General features: G+C 53.6%; 6 protein-coding genes across 6 annotated transcripts; 4 read left to right on the top strand and 2 right to left on the bottom strand.

Annotated features, from left to right (window-relative positions):
* Positions 1–674: 674 nt before the first annotated feature.
* ACHE_80006S (uncharacterized protein) lies at positions 675–1,154 on the bottom strand (the record flags this gene model as incomplete). Its single annotated transcript, XM_043283329.1, has 1 exon — positions 675–1,154. The coding sequence occupies one exon, from the start codon at positions 1,152–1,154 to the stop codon at positions 675–677; it is 480 nt and encodes a 159-aa protein (XP_043140619.1).
* Positions 1,155–2,171: 1,017 nt separating this feature from the next.
* ACHE_80005A (uncharacterized protein) lies at positions 2,172–2,900 on the top strand (the record flags this gene model as incomplete). The annotated part of the gene is made up of 1 exon (XM_043283328.1): positions 2,172–2,900. One exon carries the CDS (start codon positions 2,172–2,174, stop codon positions 2,898–2,900), a length of 729 nt encoding a protein of 242 aa, XP_043140618.1.
* Positions 2,901–2,928: 28 nt separating this feature from the next.
* ACHE_80004A (uncharacterized protein) lies at positions 2,929–4,330 on the top strand (the record flags this gene model as incomplete). The annotated part of the gene is made up of 2 exons (XM_043283327.1): positions 2,929–3,549; positions 3,605–4,330. 2 exons carry the CDS (start codon positions 2,929–2,931, stop codon positions 4,328–4,330), a joined length of 1,347 nt encoding a protein of 448 aa, XP_043140617.1.
* Positions 4,331–4,371: 41 nt separating this feature from the next.
* ACHE_80002A (uncharacterized protein) lies at positions 4,372–9,366 on the top strand (the record flags this gene model as incomplete). Its single annotated transcript, XM_043283325.1, has 1 exon — positions 4,372–9,366. The coding sequence occupies one exon, from the start codon at positions 4,372–4,374 to the stop codon at positions 9,364–9,366; it is 4,995 nt and encodes a 1,664-aa protein (XP_043140615.1).
* ACHE_80003S (uncharacterized protein) lies at positions 9,029–9,364 on the bottom strand (the record flags this gene model as incomplete). Its single annotated transcript, XM_043283326.1, has 1 exon — positions 9,029–9,364. One exon carries the CDS (start codon positions 9,362–9,364, stop codon positions 9,029–9,031), a length of 336 nt encoding a protein of 111 aa, XP_043140616.1.
* Positions 9,367–12,916: 3,550 nt separating the features above from the next.
* Positions 12,917–13,076, top strand: ACHE_80001A (uncharacterized protein; the record flags this gene model as incomplete). Its single annotated transcript, XM_043283324.1, has 1 exon — positions 12,917–13,076. A coding segment is annotated over one exon (160 nt), but the record flags the coding sequence as incomplete, so codon positions are not given.
* Between the last annotated feature and the right edge of the window lie 863 nt (positions 13,077–13,939).

The following is a 13,939-nucleotide window of genomic DNA, read 5'->3' as shown; positions in this document are numbered from 1 at the left end:
TGAACGAACCAACCAAACGATTGAGCAATACCTACGGCACTACATCAACTATGAACAAGATGATTGGGTTAAATTCCTACCCATGGCACAGTTTGCATACAACAATGCAGAGCACTCAACACTCAAAGTAACGCCATTTTACGCCAATTATGGATACCACCCAGTGCTATATGAAAAGCCACGACCACAAGAGTCCACATCAGAAGCGGCAAATGAGACGGTCCAAAAGCTGAAGAACTTACACCACCAACTGTCAAGAGACATCGATTTCATGAACCTACGAGCGGCTATATATTACGACAAGCACCACGGAGAGGGACCTACCTTGAAGAGGGGGGAGAAAGTATTCCTGCTCCGCAGAAATATCAAAACAAAACGACCAAGTCAAAAGCTCGATCACCAGAAAATTGGACCTTTCACCATTGAAGAAAAAACAGGACCAGTGAATTATCGCTTGAAGCTACCGAAATCAATGAAGCGCATACATCCAGTATTTCACATCTCGCTATTGGAACCAGCACCAAAGAACGCCACAATCGCTGAAAACATTGAAATCGAAAGCGATGATGATGAATATGAAGTTGAACGAATTCTGGATTACAAGCAAGTTAACGGACGACCATTTTATCTGGTTAAATGGGAAGGATATGATACCTCAGAAAACACATGGGAACCTATCGCGAACTTGACGGGTTGTCACCAGTTGGTGAAGGAATACCACCAGCAACAGCAGAATCAAAGTTCTCCCAGAAGGAAGGGGAATTCATCATCTGAGTCAAACTAGGATTGTTTGACACTGCAGCAAGACGAGCAGCCTCTTCTTCATCAGCAAGACGCTCAAGCTCTTGGAGATCCTCAGCACTTGGAGGATCCTCCTCATCCAACTGCTCCATAAGCTTGGAATCATGTTCCAACATGCGACCACCACGTTCCTTAAGAAACCTCTGTTGTTTTTGAAGGCGAATAATTTTTGACATCGCCTCTTGCATCTTTTGGGAATGCTCCAACCAGAGACGCTGGGCTTCTTCAAGATCAAAAGCCAGCTTCTCCTGGTCTCGATGAAGAGAATCCCACTCACGTTCACTATGAAATTGTTTTTGACATTTGCGACCACGACGGGTACATTCAGCACAATTCTTGTTCTTTGAATCCATGACGCAGGATCTGCCGGTTTGAAAGCAATGCTCACAAGGGTTATCGACGATTAAACCGTTATCAAGGATAGAACGATACTGGAGGAGCCTGTTCCGTTTACGAATTTCATTCGACACTGGCATGATGAGTCACAACATTAGGAAAAGAAATCGACGACATTCCAGCGCTTACCTGAAAGATACCGCAGCTTTATAACTTTCGAGGACGAAAGCCTGAAAGAGGGGGAGGTAATGTTACAGACACCAACACATCAATCTCACGTGAGAATGCGGGGAGACAAGGCAGAATCATTGGACAAGAAAGGAAGAAAGAAATGCAGGAAAAGCAGGGATCAAGCTGATATCCGATGGACATGTCACGTGATCATCTACTCCAGATATACCCCCAAGGGAGTAGCCGAAAGAGTATATATCAAGACACGGCATGATTGGATCGACCCAAAATATACTCCTGGAGGAGTAGACGCAGGAGTATACCGGGAAAGATATATAAGGACGCTCATTCATGTACTTAGCTTAGTTCTTCGCGATCAATTCAAGTCTTACAGCATTGGTTACCTTCTAGTTTCTGACTCGTCCGCACTTAACCAACAACCCAGTATATATACTCGGTTGGCCTTGTTTCTCTATTCGTTACCTATACCCTAGTAGCAAACCGATCCAGGGCCCAATCGGTTTTCTCTAATCCTCATTGGTCCGTCGCCGTTCCCGTCTCCGGCCCCACCCGCCCCGTTCGTCACGTCCCCGTGCCCTGTTCCAGTCCGTCGATCTGTTTGTCTGTCGCCCTCCTTCTCTTCTTCCCTTTTCTTCCTTTCCCCGATATATATATATATATATATCCTCTGTGTGTGTGGGTGCGAACATGCCCGGTTTTGGTGCGCGGATTTGTTGGGGTGTGGCCCGACCGTCGCCATTCCACCGCCATGATCGACCCGGTGAATTTGGGGGTCATTCACTCATTCAATTCATCGAATTCACAGCATTTTTCACTACACCCATTCATGGGATAGAGCAGCCATGGAGAATGAACTGTTCCAGAAGATCCCAAGCTTGCAAGTGATTATCTGTCGCCAATGCAAGCATGGCGTACGACCGGCAGAGGTCGAGCGACATCTGAAGCGGAAACATCAGTTCAAGCATCAATCCGCCCACCAGTTGGCTCAGGCAGTCCAACAGTGGGAGGATATTGAACAGGACAGTGCGGCCATCCAGATCCCACCAGTAGTCGACAACCCACTGCCCATTTTACCGTGTGAGCCCAGTGGCTTGTTATGCCAACGACAGGACCCCCCGTGCCATTATGTGGCATCCAGCATGGACACCATGCGAAAGCACTGGCGCCAGGTCCATCAATGGTCCCAACAGACCCGCCGTGGCCGGGTTGGCCAGAGAGAGCGCACACAAGGGGCCGCTGAGCTCCGGCGTTCATTCACCACCGTAGCATGGCAGCAGATCTTCCCATCGGGCCCGGGGTCCCATTACATCCATATCCGCTTCCCAGAGGGCCACCCACCACCACCACTGCCCCCCGCGGACCAGGCCCAACGGGCCGTCGATGCCATCATCACCGCATGGGATCAGGCTCGAACGGCCCAGGAACAACAGGCCGTCATCCAGGCCGATCGGATCACCGATGCTAACCCGTGGCTCCGCCGGACCGGGTGGGCACGATACCTGGAAGGTGTGCACCCCCAGGACCTGCTCCGGCTGGTGGAAGCGCCCCCGAGGAGCCCCGGATCCCATTGAACAGGCCATCCAGGCCATTTGGAATGCCATGGGCCAGTTGGCCCGGCGGAGCCAGCAGACCGTGCAGCGGTGTGGAACCGGCATTTGTATGGAGGCGGCCCGGACCGAGGCCGGACAGACCCCATACCGGCCGCTCCAGGCGTACATGGATGAAACCAGTGTCCAGAAGCATGTGCAGGCGTGGCAGCAAGTGTTGGGCTTCATTGCACGCACACAGGCCACCCAGGCCGGACAGGGCATGCCGGAGTGGTGTGGTCCGCTGCCCGTGTATGGGATGACCGCGCGGCAGCAGCGGAAGTGGCAGATGTTGTGGCAGCTTGCCATGCCCACCATGGCGAGGCCCCAACAGGCGCCCCATCGAGCCCGGGCTCGGGCGGTCCATATGTTCCCCGGGGCCGGTCGGATCCTAGAGCAGGGTGGGAACCCCGGCAGTTATCGGGCCACAGAGGGGCGTGGGGTGAGCCCCGGAGATCAGCCCACAGCCGGGCATGGGGTGAGCCCCGAGCATGTGGAAGAAGCAGAGGAGACTGGCAATGCAGGCAGCACCGAGCCGGCATGGATGATGAGCCCAATGGAGCGTGCCTGCTTGGAGTTTTGCATTGAGCTGCTCAACCAGCGCCACCGTGCCCATGAATATGAAAGCCCCCTTGTGTGTGCCATGGCGGTGCTCGGCTGGGGGAGACTGGGTGGCGTGATCCCGACAGTTACCCCCCATTTTATCGCGGATGATCAAGCTTGCGCGGTTCATGGTGGTGCAGAAGGCACTGTGGTTGGATCCCCATGTGGGGGACATTATTCAGATGTGGCAGGCACAGGCTAGCACGGCGAATGGCACAGTGAATGGCATGGTGAATGGCACTCCGAATGGCACTCCGAATGGCACTCCAAATGGCACACCGGCTAGCCCAATAGCATGGCCGTTGGCCAGTGCAGATGCCCAACTGGCCGATATCGATGAGGGCTGTGATAGTGCCAGTCCCACACGCTCCACCCCCACCACGGTGCACGATCGCCCGTCATTTCATGACCATGTGCAGCAGATGGTCAGCCGCTTCATGATCCGTGGCACCCATGGGCCCATGCAGACATTGCTCGACTGGCGCACATATGGGTTGAAGATCCATTACAATAGCACGGCGCCGGGCCATGTGGCGTGGATGGGAGCCGATGAGCTGTTGTACAAGGATCTGCATTTCACGATGGGTGAATTCCGTGGGTTCATCCACAGGCTGGTTGGGGCCACACGGGAGCTGCTGTGTGAACTATTATGTATTGCCGATGGTTCCAGCAGCGCCCACACCCCAAGCACCATGCCGCTGCCCGCCATCCCGTGGCAGGGCTTGTATGATGATCCCACCCAGGGGCACCCGGGCTGGAACTTTTGCATGATCGCCGGACCCGGTGGCCCGTGGATGGCCGGTGGTGGATGATCCAGCGGCTGCGCACAGAGCGCCCCGTGCAGCAGCAATTCATGCGCCGGGGGGCGATCCACGGCCCATTGGTGGCACAGTATCTGGCCCGGGTGGCCCGGTTCAAGGAGAAACTGGCTGTGGCCATCCATATGACGGCGGGGCAGCCGGCACGGGCCCCCGAGCTGCTCAGTGTGCAGTATGTCAACACGCCGAACAACCAATTCCGCAATGTGTTCATTGAGGATGGGATGGTGACACTGGTGACTGCATACCACAAGGGCTTCCATGCGAGCAACGACAGCAAGCTGATCCACCGGTATGTGCCACGGGCGGTCGGGGAGTTGGTGGTGTGGTATATGTGGCTGGCGATGCCATTCATTGACCAGTTGACAGCGTGGCAGGCCGGCACTGCGCATGGCACGGTGAATGGCACATCGAATGGTATGTCAAATGGCACATCGAACGGCACATGGAATGGTATGTCGAATGGCACATCGAATGGTATGTCGAATGGCACATCGAACGGCACATTGAATGGCACACGAGCCGGCACGGTGAATGGCACGGTGAATGGTACAGTGAATGGCATGTCGAACGGCACATCGAACGGCACATTGAACAGCACATTGAACAGCACATGGAATGGCACACAAGCCGGCACATTGAATGGCACACTGAATGGCACGGCGAACGGCATACTGAATGGCACACTGATTGGCACACAAGCCGGCACGGCGAATGGCACACGAGCCAGCACGGTGAATGGCACATCAAACAGCACATTGAACGGCACATGGAATGGCACACGAGCCGGCACGGTCAATGGCACACTGAATGGCAGGGCGAACGGCACACTGAATGGCACATCAAACGGCACAGCAAATGGCATATCAAACGACACACTGAATGGCACATCGAACAGCACATTGAATGGCACACGAGCCGGCACGGTGAATGGCACGGTGAATGGTACAGTGAATGGCATGTCGAACGGCACATCGAACGGCACATTGAACAGCACATTGAACAGCACATGGAATGGCACACAAGCCGGCACATTGAATGGCACACTGAATGGCACGGCGAACGGCATACTGAATGGCACACTGATTGGCACACAAGCCGGCACGGCGAATGGCACACGAGCCAGCACGGTGAATGGCACATCAAACAGCACATTGAACGGCACATGGAATGGCACACGAGCCGGCACGGTCAATGGCACACTGAATGGCAGGGCGAACGGCACACTGAATGGCACATCAAACGGCACAGCAAATGGCATATCAAACGACACACTGAATGGCACATCGAACAGCACATTGAACGGCACATCGAACAGCATGTTGAACGGCACAACAAACAGCATACCGATTGGCACATTGAACGGCACATCGAATGGCACATGGAATGGCACACGAGCTGGCACAGTGAATGGCACATCGAACAGCACATTGAACGGCACATGGAATGGCACACCAAATGGTACGGTGAATGGCATGTTGAATGGTAGACTGAACGGCACATCAAACAGCACATCGAACAGCACACCGATTGGCACACCGATTGGCACACAGGCCGGCACATCAAACAGCACATTGAATGGCACATTGAACAGCACATTGAACGGCACATGGAATGGCACACAAGCCGGCACATTGAATGGCACACTGAATGGCACGGCGAACGGCACACTGAATGGCACATTGATTGGCACGTCGAACGGCACACCGGCATGGCAGCCCCCCAGCCCATATTTATGGGGCCCCGACCCGGGCATGCAGCGGCCATGGACCCCCGAGCGATTCCGGGAGGTGTTGAAGCGGGAGACCCAGGCCCGGCTCGGCCAGGCATTGAATATTCCGGCGTACCGGGACATTGCCATTGGCATCAGCCGGCGGTTCCTGCGGGCATCCAGCACATTCACCAGTGACCGCCAGGATGAAACGGAGCAGGCGGCGGCATTGGATGCTGACTGTGAGGACGGCATGGATGCGGACCAGTGGATGGCGCATATGACGGATTTACAGGCGGGCCATTCATCGCACGTGGCGGGGATGGTATATGGGCGGCAGCTGATGGAGCAGGCGGGCACAACAAGCCACCGGCGGGCAATGTTCCGGCAGTCCAGTGTGGATTGGCACCAGTTTCTGGGGTTCGGCTGCGGCACGGGGGTTCCAGGAGATGTCCATGCCGACATTGATGCCGGTGGGCTTCGGGCTGGCTTGGTGGATGAAGGCAGCTGTCCAAGCCGCCGTCCCGGTCAGGAACAGGTTAGGGCTCGCTTGGTGGATGATCCCGGTCAGGAATGGGTTAGGGCTTGCTTGGTGGATGATCCCGGTCAGGAATGGGTTAGGGCTTGCTTGGTGAATGATCCCGGTCAGGAACGGGTTAGGGCTCGCTTGGTGAGTGATCCCAGTCAGGAAGGGGTTAGGGCTCGCTTGGTGGATGAAGGCAACCGTCCAATTCACCATCCCGGTCAGGAACGGGTTAGGGCTCGCTTGGTGGATGAAGGTAGCTGTCCAATTCACCATCCCGGTCAGGAACGGGTTAGGGCTTGCTTGGTGAATGATCCCGGTCAGGAACGGGTTAGGGCTCGCCCCGTGCTTGGGAAACGCAAGCGGGCCCCATGGCAGGTGGAGGCTGAGGAGCACCACATGGAGCGGCGCCACCAGCTGCAGACCATGGACATGGCCGCTGCGCTGCAGCAGATGACCGGTCAGGCCGGCATGCAGTTCCAGGGCATCCAGGCACCCGCCATGGCGGCGATCCAGCAGGGCAAGAGCCCCGTGGTGGCAGTCATGCCCACCGGCGGTGGGAAAAGCATGTTATTCATGTTGCCCGCGTGGGCCGTCCCCGGGGGCACCACCATTGTGGTGGTGCCATTGATCTCGCTGCGGCAGGATATGCAGCAGCGGTGCCGGCGGCTAGGCATCCCATGTATGGCATGGGACCGGCAGCAGCCATGTGATGAAGCAGCCATTGTGCTGGTCACACCGGAATCGGCTGTCACCCCCGATTTCCATTCATTCATCAACCGGTTGGTGGTGATGCAGCGGCTGGACCGGGTGGTGATTGATGAATGCCATGTCATTATGAACCAGCAGAAGAACTTCCGGTCCGCCATGGCACAGCTTGGGAAGCTCGTTCGGGCCCGTACACAGATGGTGTTTTTAACGGCCACATTGCCCCCCGAGATGGAACCGGAGTTCAGCCAGCGCATTCACCACCCACAGGATCAGATCGATATATATCGGGCCCGCACGAGCCGCGGCAATGTGGCATATGGGGTGTGGCGGCCACCGATTCCACACACTGCACCACATGGATATGGATGGGAGCAGGATGCCCGGATTATTCAGTTCCTGCAGGCGCAGCTCCAGTGGGCCCGGGCCCGGGGGGGGAAGATGGTGATATATGCCAACCGGGTCCACCAGGTGCAGGCGATGGCGGCGGTATTGGGATGTGAGGCGTATTTCAGTGGGCAGGTGGACCGGGGTGGGATTTTGGGGCGGTTCATGGGAGGGGATTCCACAGTGCTTTGCGTGACCAGTGCATTGGGCATGGGGGTTGATATTCCGAATATCCGAGTGATCATTCATCTTGGGACGCCCCGGACGTTATTGGATTATGCACAGGAAAGTGGGCGAGCCGGGCGGGATGGGCAGGCCAGCCAGGCGATCATTATCCAGCCGGCGGGGTGGGCGGAGGATGAGCGACATCTGGGCACACCGGAGGTGGAGCTGGTGCAGCAATACATGGGGGTGGTGGCAGGTTGGGGATGCCGGCGGGTGGTACTGGACGATTATCTGGATGGGACGGTGAATGGATACCGGCGGCAGCATTGCGGGGATGACGGGGACGAGCAGGCATGTGATGGGTGTAATGTGCAGTGGCGTGTAGGGCACGTGGGTGGTGATGAGGCCGGGCATGAGGCTGGGCATGAGGCCGGGTGTGTGGGCTTGCACCATGGCCCAGGGCAGGCGGTTCGGCCAGTGTTAGGGCTGGCAGATGACCCAGACTGGCGGGCGCGCAGTGCCACGAGGCGTTCCAATGGTCGGGGGCTCAGGCGCGGAATGGAGTATGATTCCAGCAGAGCAGCGGGCTCATGCAGCCCAAGCCGAAGCCGGAGCCATAGCCCACGCCGGAGCCCGAGCCATAGCCCGAGCCATAGCCCAAGCCCGAGCCATAGCCCGAGCCATAGCCCAAGCCCAAGCCATAGCCCGAGCCATATCCCATGCCGGAGCCATAGCCATAGCCCAAGCCCAAGCCGGAGCCCAAGCCGGAGCCATAGCCCGGGCCGGAGCCATAGCCCAAACCGGAGCCACAGCCCGAGCCCGAGCCACAGCCCGAGCCCGAGCCACAGCCCGAGCCCAAGTCAGCACCGGCGCCACAGCCATAGCCCAAGCCCAAGCCATAGCCCGAGCCCGAGCCATAGCCCGAACCAACGCCAGCACCAGCACCCGAGCCCGAGCCACCGCCAGCAGCAGCGCCAGTGGGCCGCGGCCGACATTCAATTCCGCCGGCAACAGTCCCAGGCATGGCTGGATGAGGAGTTTGGGGAGCAGGAGGCTCAGCAGTGGCGGGATCGATGTTATATCTGCGCCATGGCCCAGGCGGATGACCAGCACGATTTATATTCATGCCGGCATGCACGCAGCCAGGCGGCCAAGCAGTGGATGCTGCAGGTTCGCCGGCGGATCCAGTACAGCCGATTCAGCGGGTGTTTTTCCTGTGGGATGCCGCAGACGATATGCGCCGGGTGGGAGCCGGGCGGCCGGTGTCAGTACCGGGGGGTTTTGATCCCCATGGTGGCGATGATGCTGCATGGGCCATGGGGGGTGGGCATTCGGGGGGCATGGCAGCGGCGACTGGTGGGATTGCAGGTCGACGGCGCGGACATTGGGGCGGTGATTGGGTGGCTGGGGCAGCGCAGCCGGGCGGGCCATAGCCAGTTGTTTGAGGAGTTTTGTTGGCTGCGGCGGGTGAGTCAGGAGGTTGAGTTGGGGTTGGAGTCGGGAGGCAGAGAGATGGAGGATTGGTCAGGACCATAGCGATGTATAGAGATGTATATAGAGTTGTATGTCAAGACGTATACAGTGATGTATATAGAGATGTATAGTGATATGTATATCGATAAGTATGTGTATATATATATATATGTATGTATGTAGTCCGACAGTGGAGATATATAGCATGGATGGGAAGGCGTTGAGGGTAGATATTTGAGTACGGCAGTGGATGAAGGCCGAGGGTTTCATGGACATGGGATGGACATGGACAAGCGCATTGGCCGTTGAGCACACAGGCAGACTGGTGGTAGTGAATGATGAAGATTATTGTGACGGCCTGGTCACGTTGGTTGATTATCACGTGAGGTGTGGTTGTTTGCTTTATTGCTTTGTTGATAAATATGGCGTTACCTCCTTTCTTCCTTCCTCATGTTGATTATTCTCGTCGATAGCTACCTAGGTAGAACCCATGAGTTGGACGTTCCATCATCCTAGTAGAGCGCCGTGACAATTATGAATGATGGATGATGATGGATGATGATGGATGATGATGGATGATGTGTGATTGTGAATGGGCCAGGGTGGTGAATGATGTGTATGACAGGTGGTGTATGGGAGCATGGCATTGGGTGGCAGTGGGTGTGAGTGCAGCAAGGTATGCAGTGTGGGCAGGCAGTGGACATGGCAGCATGACATGGACCGGTTGGACCACCGGTTGGACGACCCGTTCAATTACCCATTGAACCATGTATTCGATCATTGGTTTCAACCATGTATTCAATTACCCATTTCGATCAGCCATTTGATCAGCCATTTGATCAGCCATTTGATCAGCCATTTGATCAGCCATTTGATCAGCCATTTGATCAGCCATTTGATCAGCCATTTGATCAGCCATTCAACCACCCATTTGACAGCCCGTTCAACCAACTGTTCAATCACCCGTTTGATCACCAGTTTGATCACCCATTCAACCATGCATTCGATCACCCATTCAACCATGCATTCAATTACCCATTTAACCATGTATTCGATCACCGGTTTCGACCATGTATTCAATCAGCCATTCAATCAGCCATTCAATCAGCCATTCAATCAGCCATTCAATCAGCCATTCAATCAGCCATTCAATATCAGGCGTTTCGATACACCCATTCAACCACCCGTTTGATCACCCATTCGACTGGTTCAATCACCCATTTGACAATGCATTCAATCAGCCATTTAACGTGTTCGATTACCCATTTAACCATGTATTCGATTACCAGTTTCGATTACCAGTTTTGATCAGCCATTTCAATCAGCTGTTTCAATACACGCATTCAACCACCCATTTGACAGCCCGTTCAACCAACTGTTCAATCACCCGTTTGATCACCCATTCGACCATGCATTCGACCACCCATTCAACCATGTATTCAACCATGTATTCAATCAGCCGTTTTGACCATGCATTCAATGACCCATTTCATTGGCCATTTGACAACGCGTTGAAACACCCGTTGAACCACCCATTCAAGCATGCATTCAATTACCAGTTCGACCACCCATTCAATCACGCATTTGGTCACCCATTTCATCAGCGATTTGACAAGCCGTTGGACCACCTGTTGGACCACCCGTTTGATCAGCCATTCAATCAGTGATTTGACCCGTTCAACCATGCATTCAGCCATACATTCAATCAGCCATTCAAGCATGCATTCGATTACCCATTCGACCACCGGTTCGATTACCCCGTTCGATTACCCATTTGACCATGTATTCAATGACCCATTTCGATCAGCCATTTCGATCAGCCATTTCGATCGGCCATTTCAATCAGCCATTTCGATACACCCGTTCGACCACCCGTTCAACCATGTATTTGATCACTGGTTTCAACCATGTATTCAATCAGCCATTTGATCAGCCATTTGATCAGCCATTTGATCAGCCATTTGATCAGCCATTTGATCAGCCATTTGATCAGCCATTTGATCAGCCATTTGATCAGCCATTTGATCAGCCATTTGATCAGCCATTTGATCAGCCATTTGATCAGCCATTTGATCAGCCATTTGATCAGCCATTCAATCAGTGATTTGACCCGTTCAACCATGCATTTAGCCATACATTCAATCAGCCATTCAACCATGCATTCAACCATGTATTTGATCAGCCGTTTGGCCCGTTCAATGACCCATTTCAATGACCCATTCAACCATGCATTCAACCAACGATAATCACCCATTTGACCATGTATTCAACTGCACATTTTCATCAGCGATTTGACAACCCGTTCGACCACCCATTGGAGAGCCCGTTCGATCACCCGTTTCACCATGTATTCAATCAGCCGTTTCAATCAGCTGTTTTAATACACCCATTCGACCACCGATTTGACAGCCCGTTCAACCAACCATTCAATCACCAGTTCGATCACCAGTTCGATCACCAGTTCGATCACCAGTTCAACCATGTATTCAATCATCCATTTTGATCAGTTGTTTTGACCATGCATTCAATCACCCATTTCATCGGCCATTTGACAACCCGTTGAACCACCCATTGGATCAGCCATTCAAGCATGCATTCAATTACCCGTTCAACCACCCGTTCAATCACCCATTTGACCGGTTCAATCACCCATTCGACCGTGTATTTGATCCGGCATTTGACCGGTTCAAGCATGCATTCAAGCATGCATTTGATCAGCCGTGTGGCCGATTCAATGACCCGTTTCAAAGCCCCGTTCGACCACCCGTTTGAGAGCGCGTTCAATCAGTGATTTGACGCATTCAACCATGCGTTCAGCCATACATTCAATCATCCATTCAACCACCGGTTCGATTACCCATTCAACAATGCATTCAACAATGCATGCATTTGACGAACGGTTCGACCACCGATTTGAGAGCCCGTTTGATTACCCATTTCACCATGTATTCGATCAGCCATTTCAATCAGCCATTTCAATCAGCCATTTCAATCAGCCATTTCAATCAGCCATTTCAATCAGCCATTTCAATCAGCCATTTCAATCAGCCATTTCAATCAGCCATTTCAATCAGCCATTTCAATCAGCCATTTCAATCAGCCATTTCAATCAGCCATTTCAATCAGCCATTTCGATCAGCCATTCAATCACCCATTTGACCGGTTCAAACCACATGTTTGGCCATGCATTCAACCAGACATTTGACCAGACATTCGACCAGACATTTCATCATGCATTTGGTCACCCATTTGATCAGCGATTTGACCCATTCAACGATGCATTTGATCATGCATTTGATCATGCATTCGACCAACTGTTCAATCACCCATTTGACCATGTATTCAAGCACACATTTTCATCAGCCATTTGACCACCCATTTGAGAGCCCGTTTGACTGGCCGTTTGAGATCCATTTGAGAGACCATTTGAGAGACCATTTGAGAGCCCATTCAAACCGCCATTTGACCAGCGGTTGAAGGATGGATTTGGCGCAGGCGGGAATGGGCATGACAGGGGAGTGATTTGGCGGAGGAGGAGGTGGTGGTGATGGTGTGGTGGTGCGATGCAGGTGGATGTGCATAGCATAGGAGGATGATTTGGACGATTGCCACAATGGGTGGATGGTGGATGGGGATGGTGGATGGGGATGGAAGTGAAGCAGTTGGGCAAGTGTGGCGGCAGGGATTGGATGGATTTGGGGTGGATGTCGAGGACGATAGTGGAGTGGTGGGATTTGTGGGCGAAGAGCATGGGGCAGCAGCATGGGTTGGAGGTGGTTAATGAATTGGTAGGAGAATTCGGATGGTTACCGAAGCAGTGTACGGAGGTTAGGATTAAGATTTTGATATGGATATATAGATTGATATGGATGTTGACAGGGATATATATTGACGGGGTTGGTTGAGGGAGAGAATTGGGATGCAAGAGTGGTTGGATAGAGATATATATCATACAAGATAGCGATGGGTGGGAATGGGATGATGATATATATTGGGGCGGGGTGATGGATGAGGCGACGGGTGAGGCAGCAGTGAACCAATGGATGAATGAAGGGGTGGGCAAGCCGTGAACAAAGCGGTGGGCAAGCGGTGGGCAATGGGTGTATGGGGAGTGGTGGCGGGCGGTGTGTGGGAGGCGATGGGTGAATGGGGGCGAGGTGGAGCGAGGAGGATTTTGATGGTGGAAAGCGGTTGGGGGAGGGAGAAGGGTGGTATTTGGTATTGATGATATGCAGTGGATGTGGATTGATTGGAGGGAATGAAAGATGATGGGGGAGTGGATGGAGGCGGAGGCGGAGGCGGAGGCGGAGGTGGTTGGGGGTGAGATGGGTGGATGGATTGAAAGATTATTGGGGAGATGATGGTGTTATGTTATTAGGGAGATGATGAGGTTATTAGGGATAGGGAGATGATGGTGTTATGTTATTAGGGAGATGATGAGGTTATTAGGGATAGGGAGATGATGAGGTTATACGGGATAGGGAGATGATGATGTTATTAGGGATAGGGAGATGATGATGTTATTAGGGATAGGGAGATGACGGTGTTATGTTATTAGGGAGATGATGAGGTTATACGGGATAGGGAGATGATGTTATTCGGGGGTTATGCAGGATAGAGGGATGATAATAGTCAT

The sequence above is a fragment of the Aspergillus chevalieri genome, chromosome 8 (genome assembly GCF_016861735.1).
Source record: "Aspergillus chevalieri M1 DNA, chromosome 8, nearly complete sequence".
In the NCBI taxonomy this organism is placed as follows: Eukaryota; Fungi; Ascomycota; class Eurotiomycetes; order Eurotiales; family Aspergillaceae; genus Aspergillus; species Aspergillus chevalieri.
The sequence above is the reverse complement of the archived record's forward strand: the minus strand, read 5'-3'. Positions and strand labels throughout refer to the sequence as shown.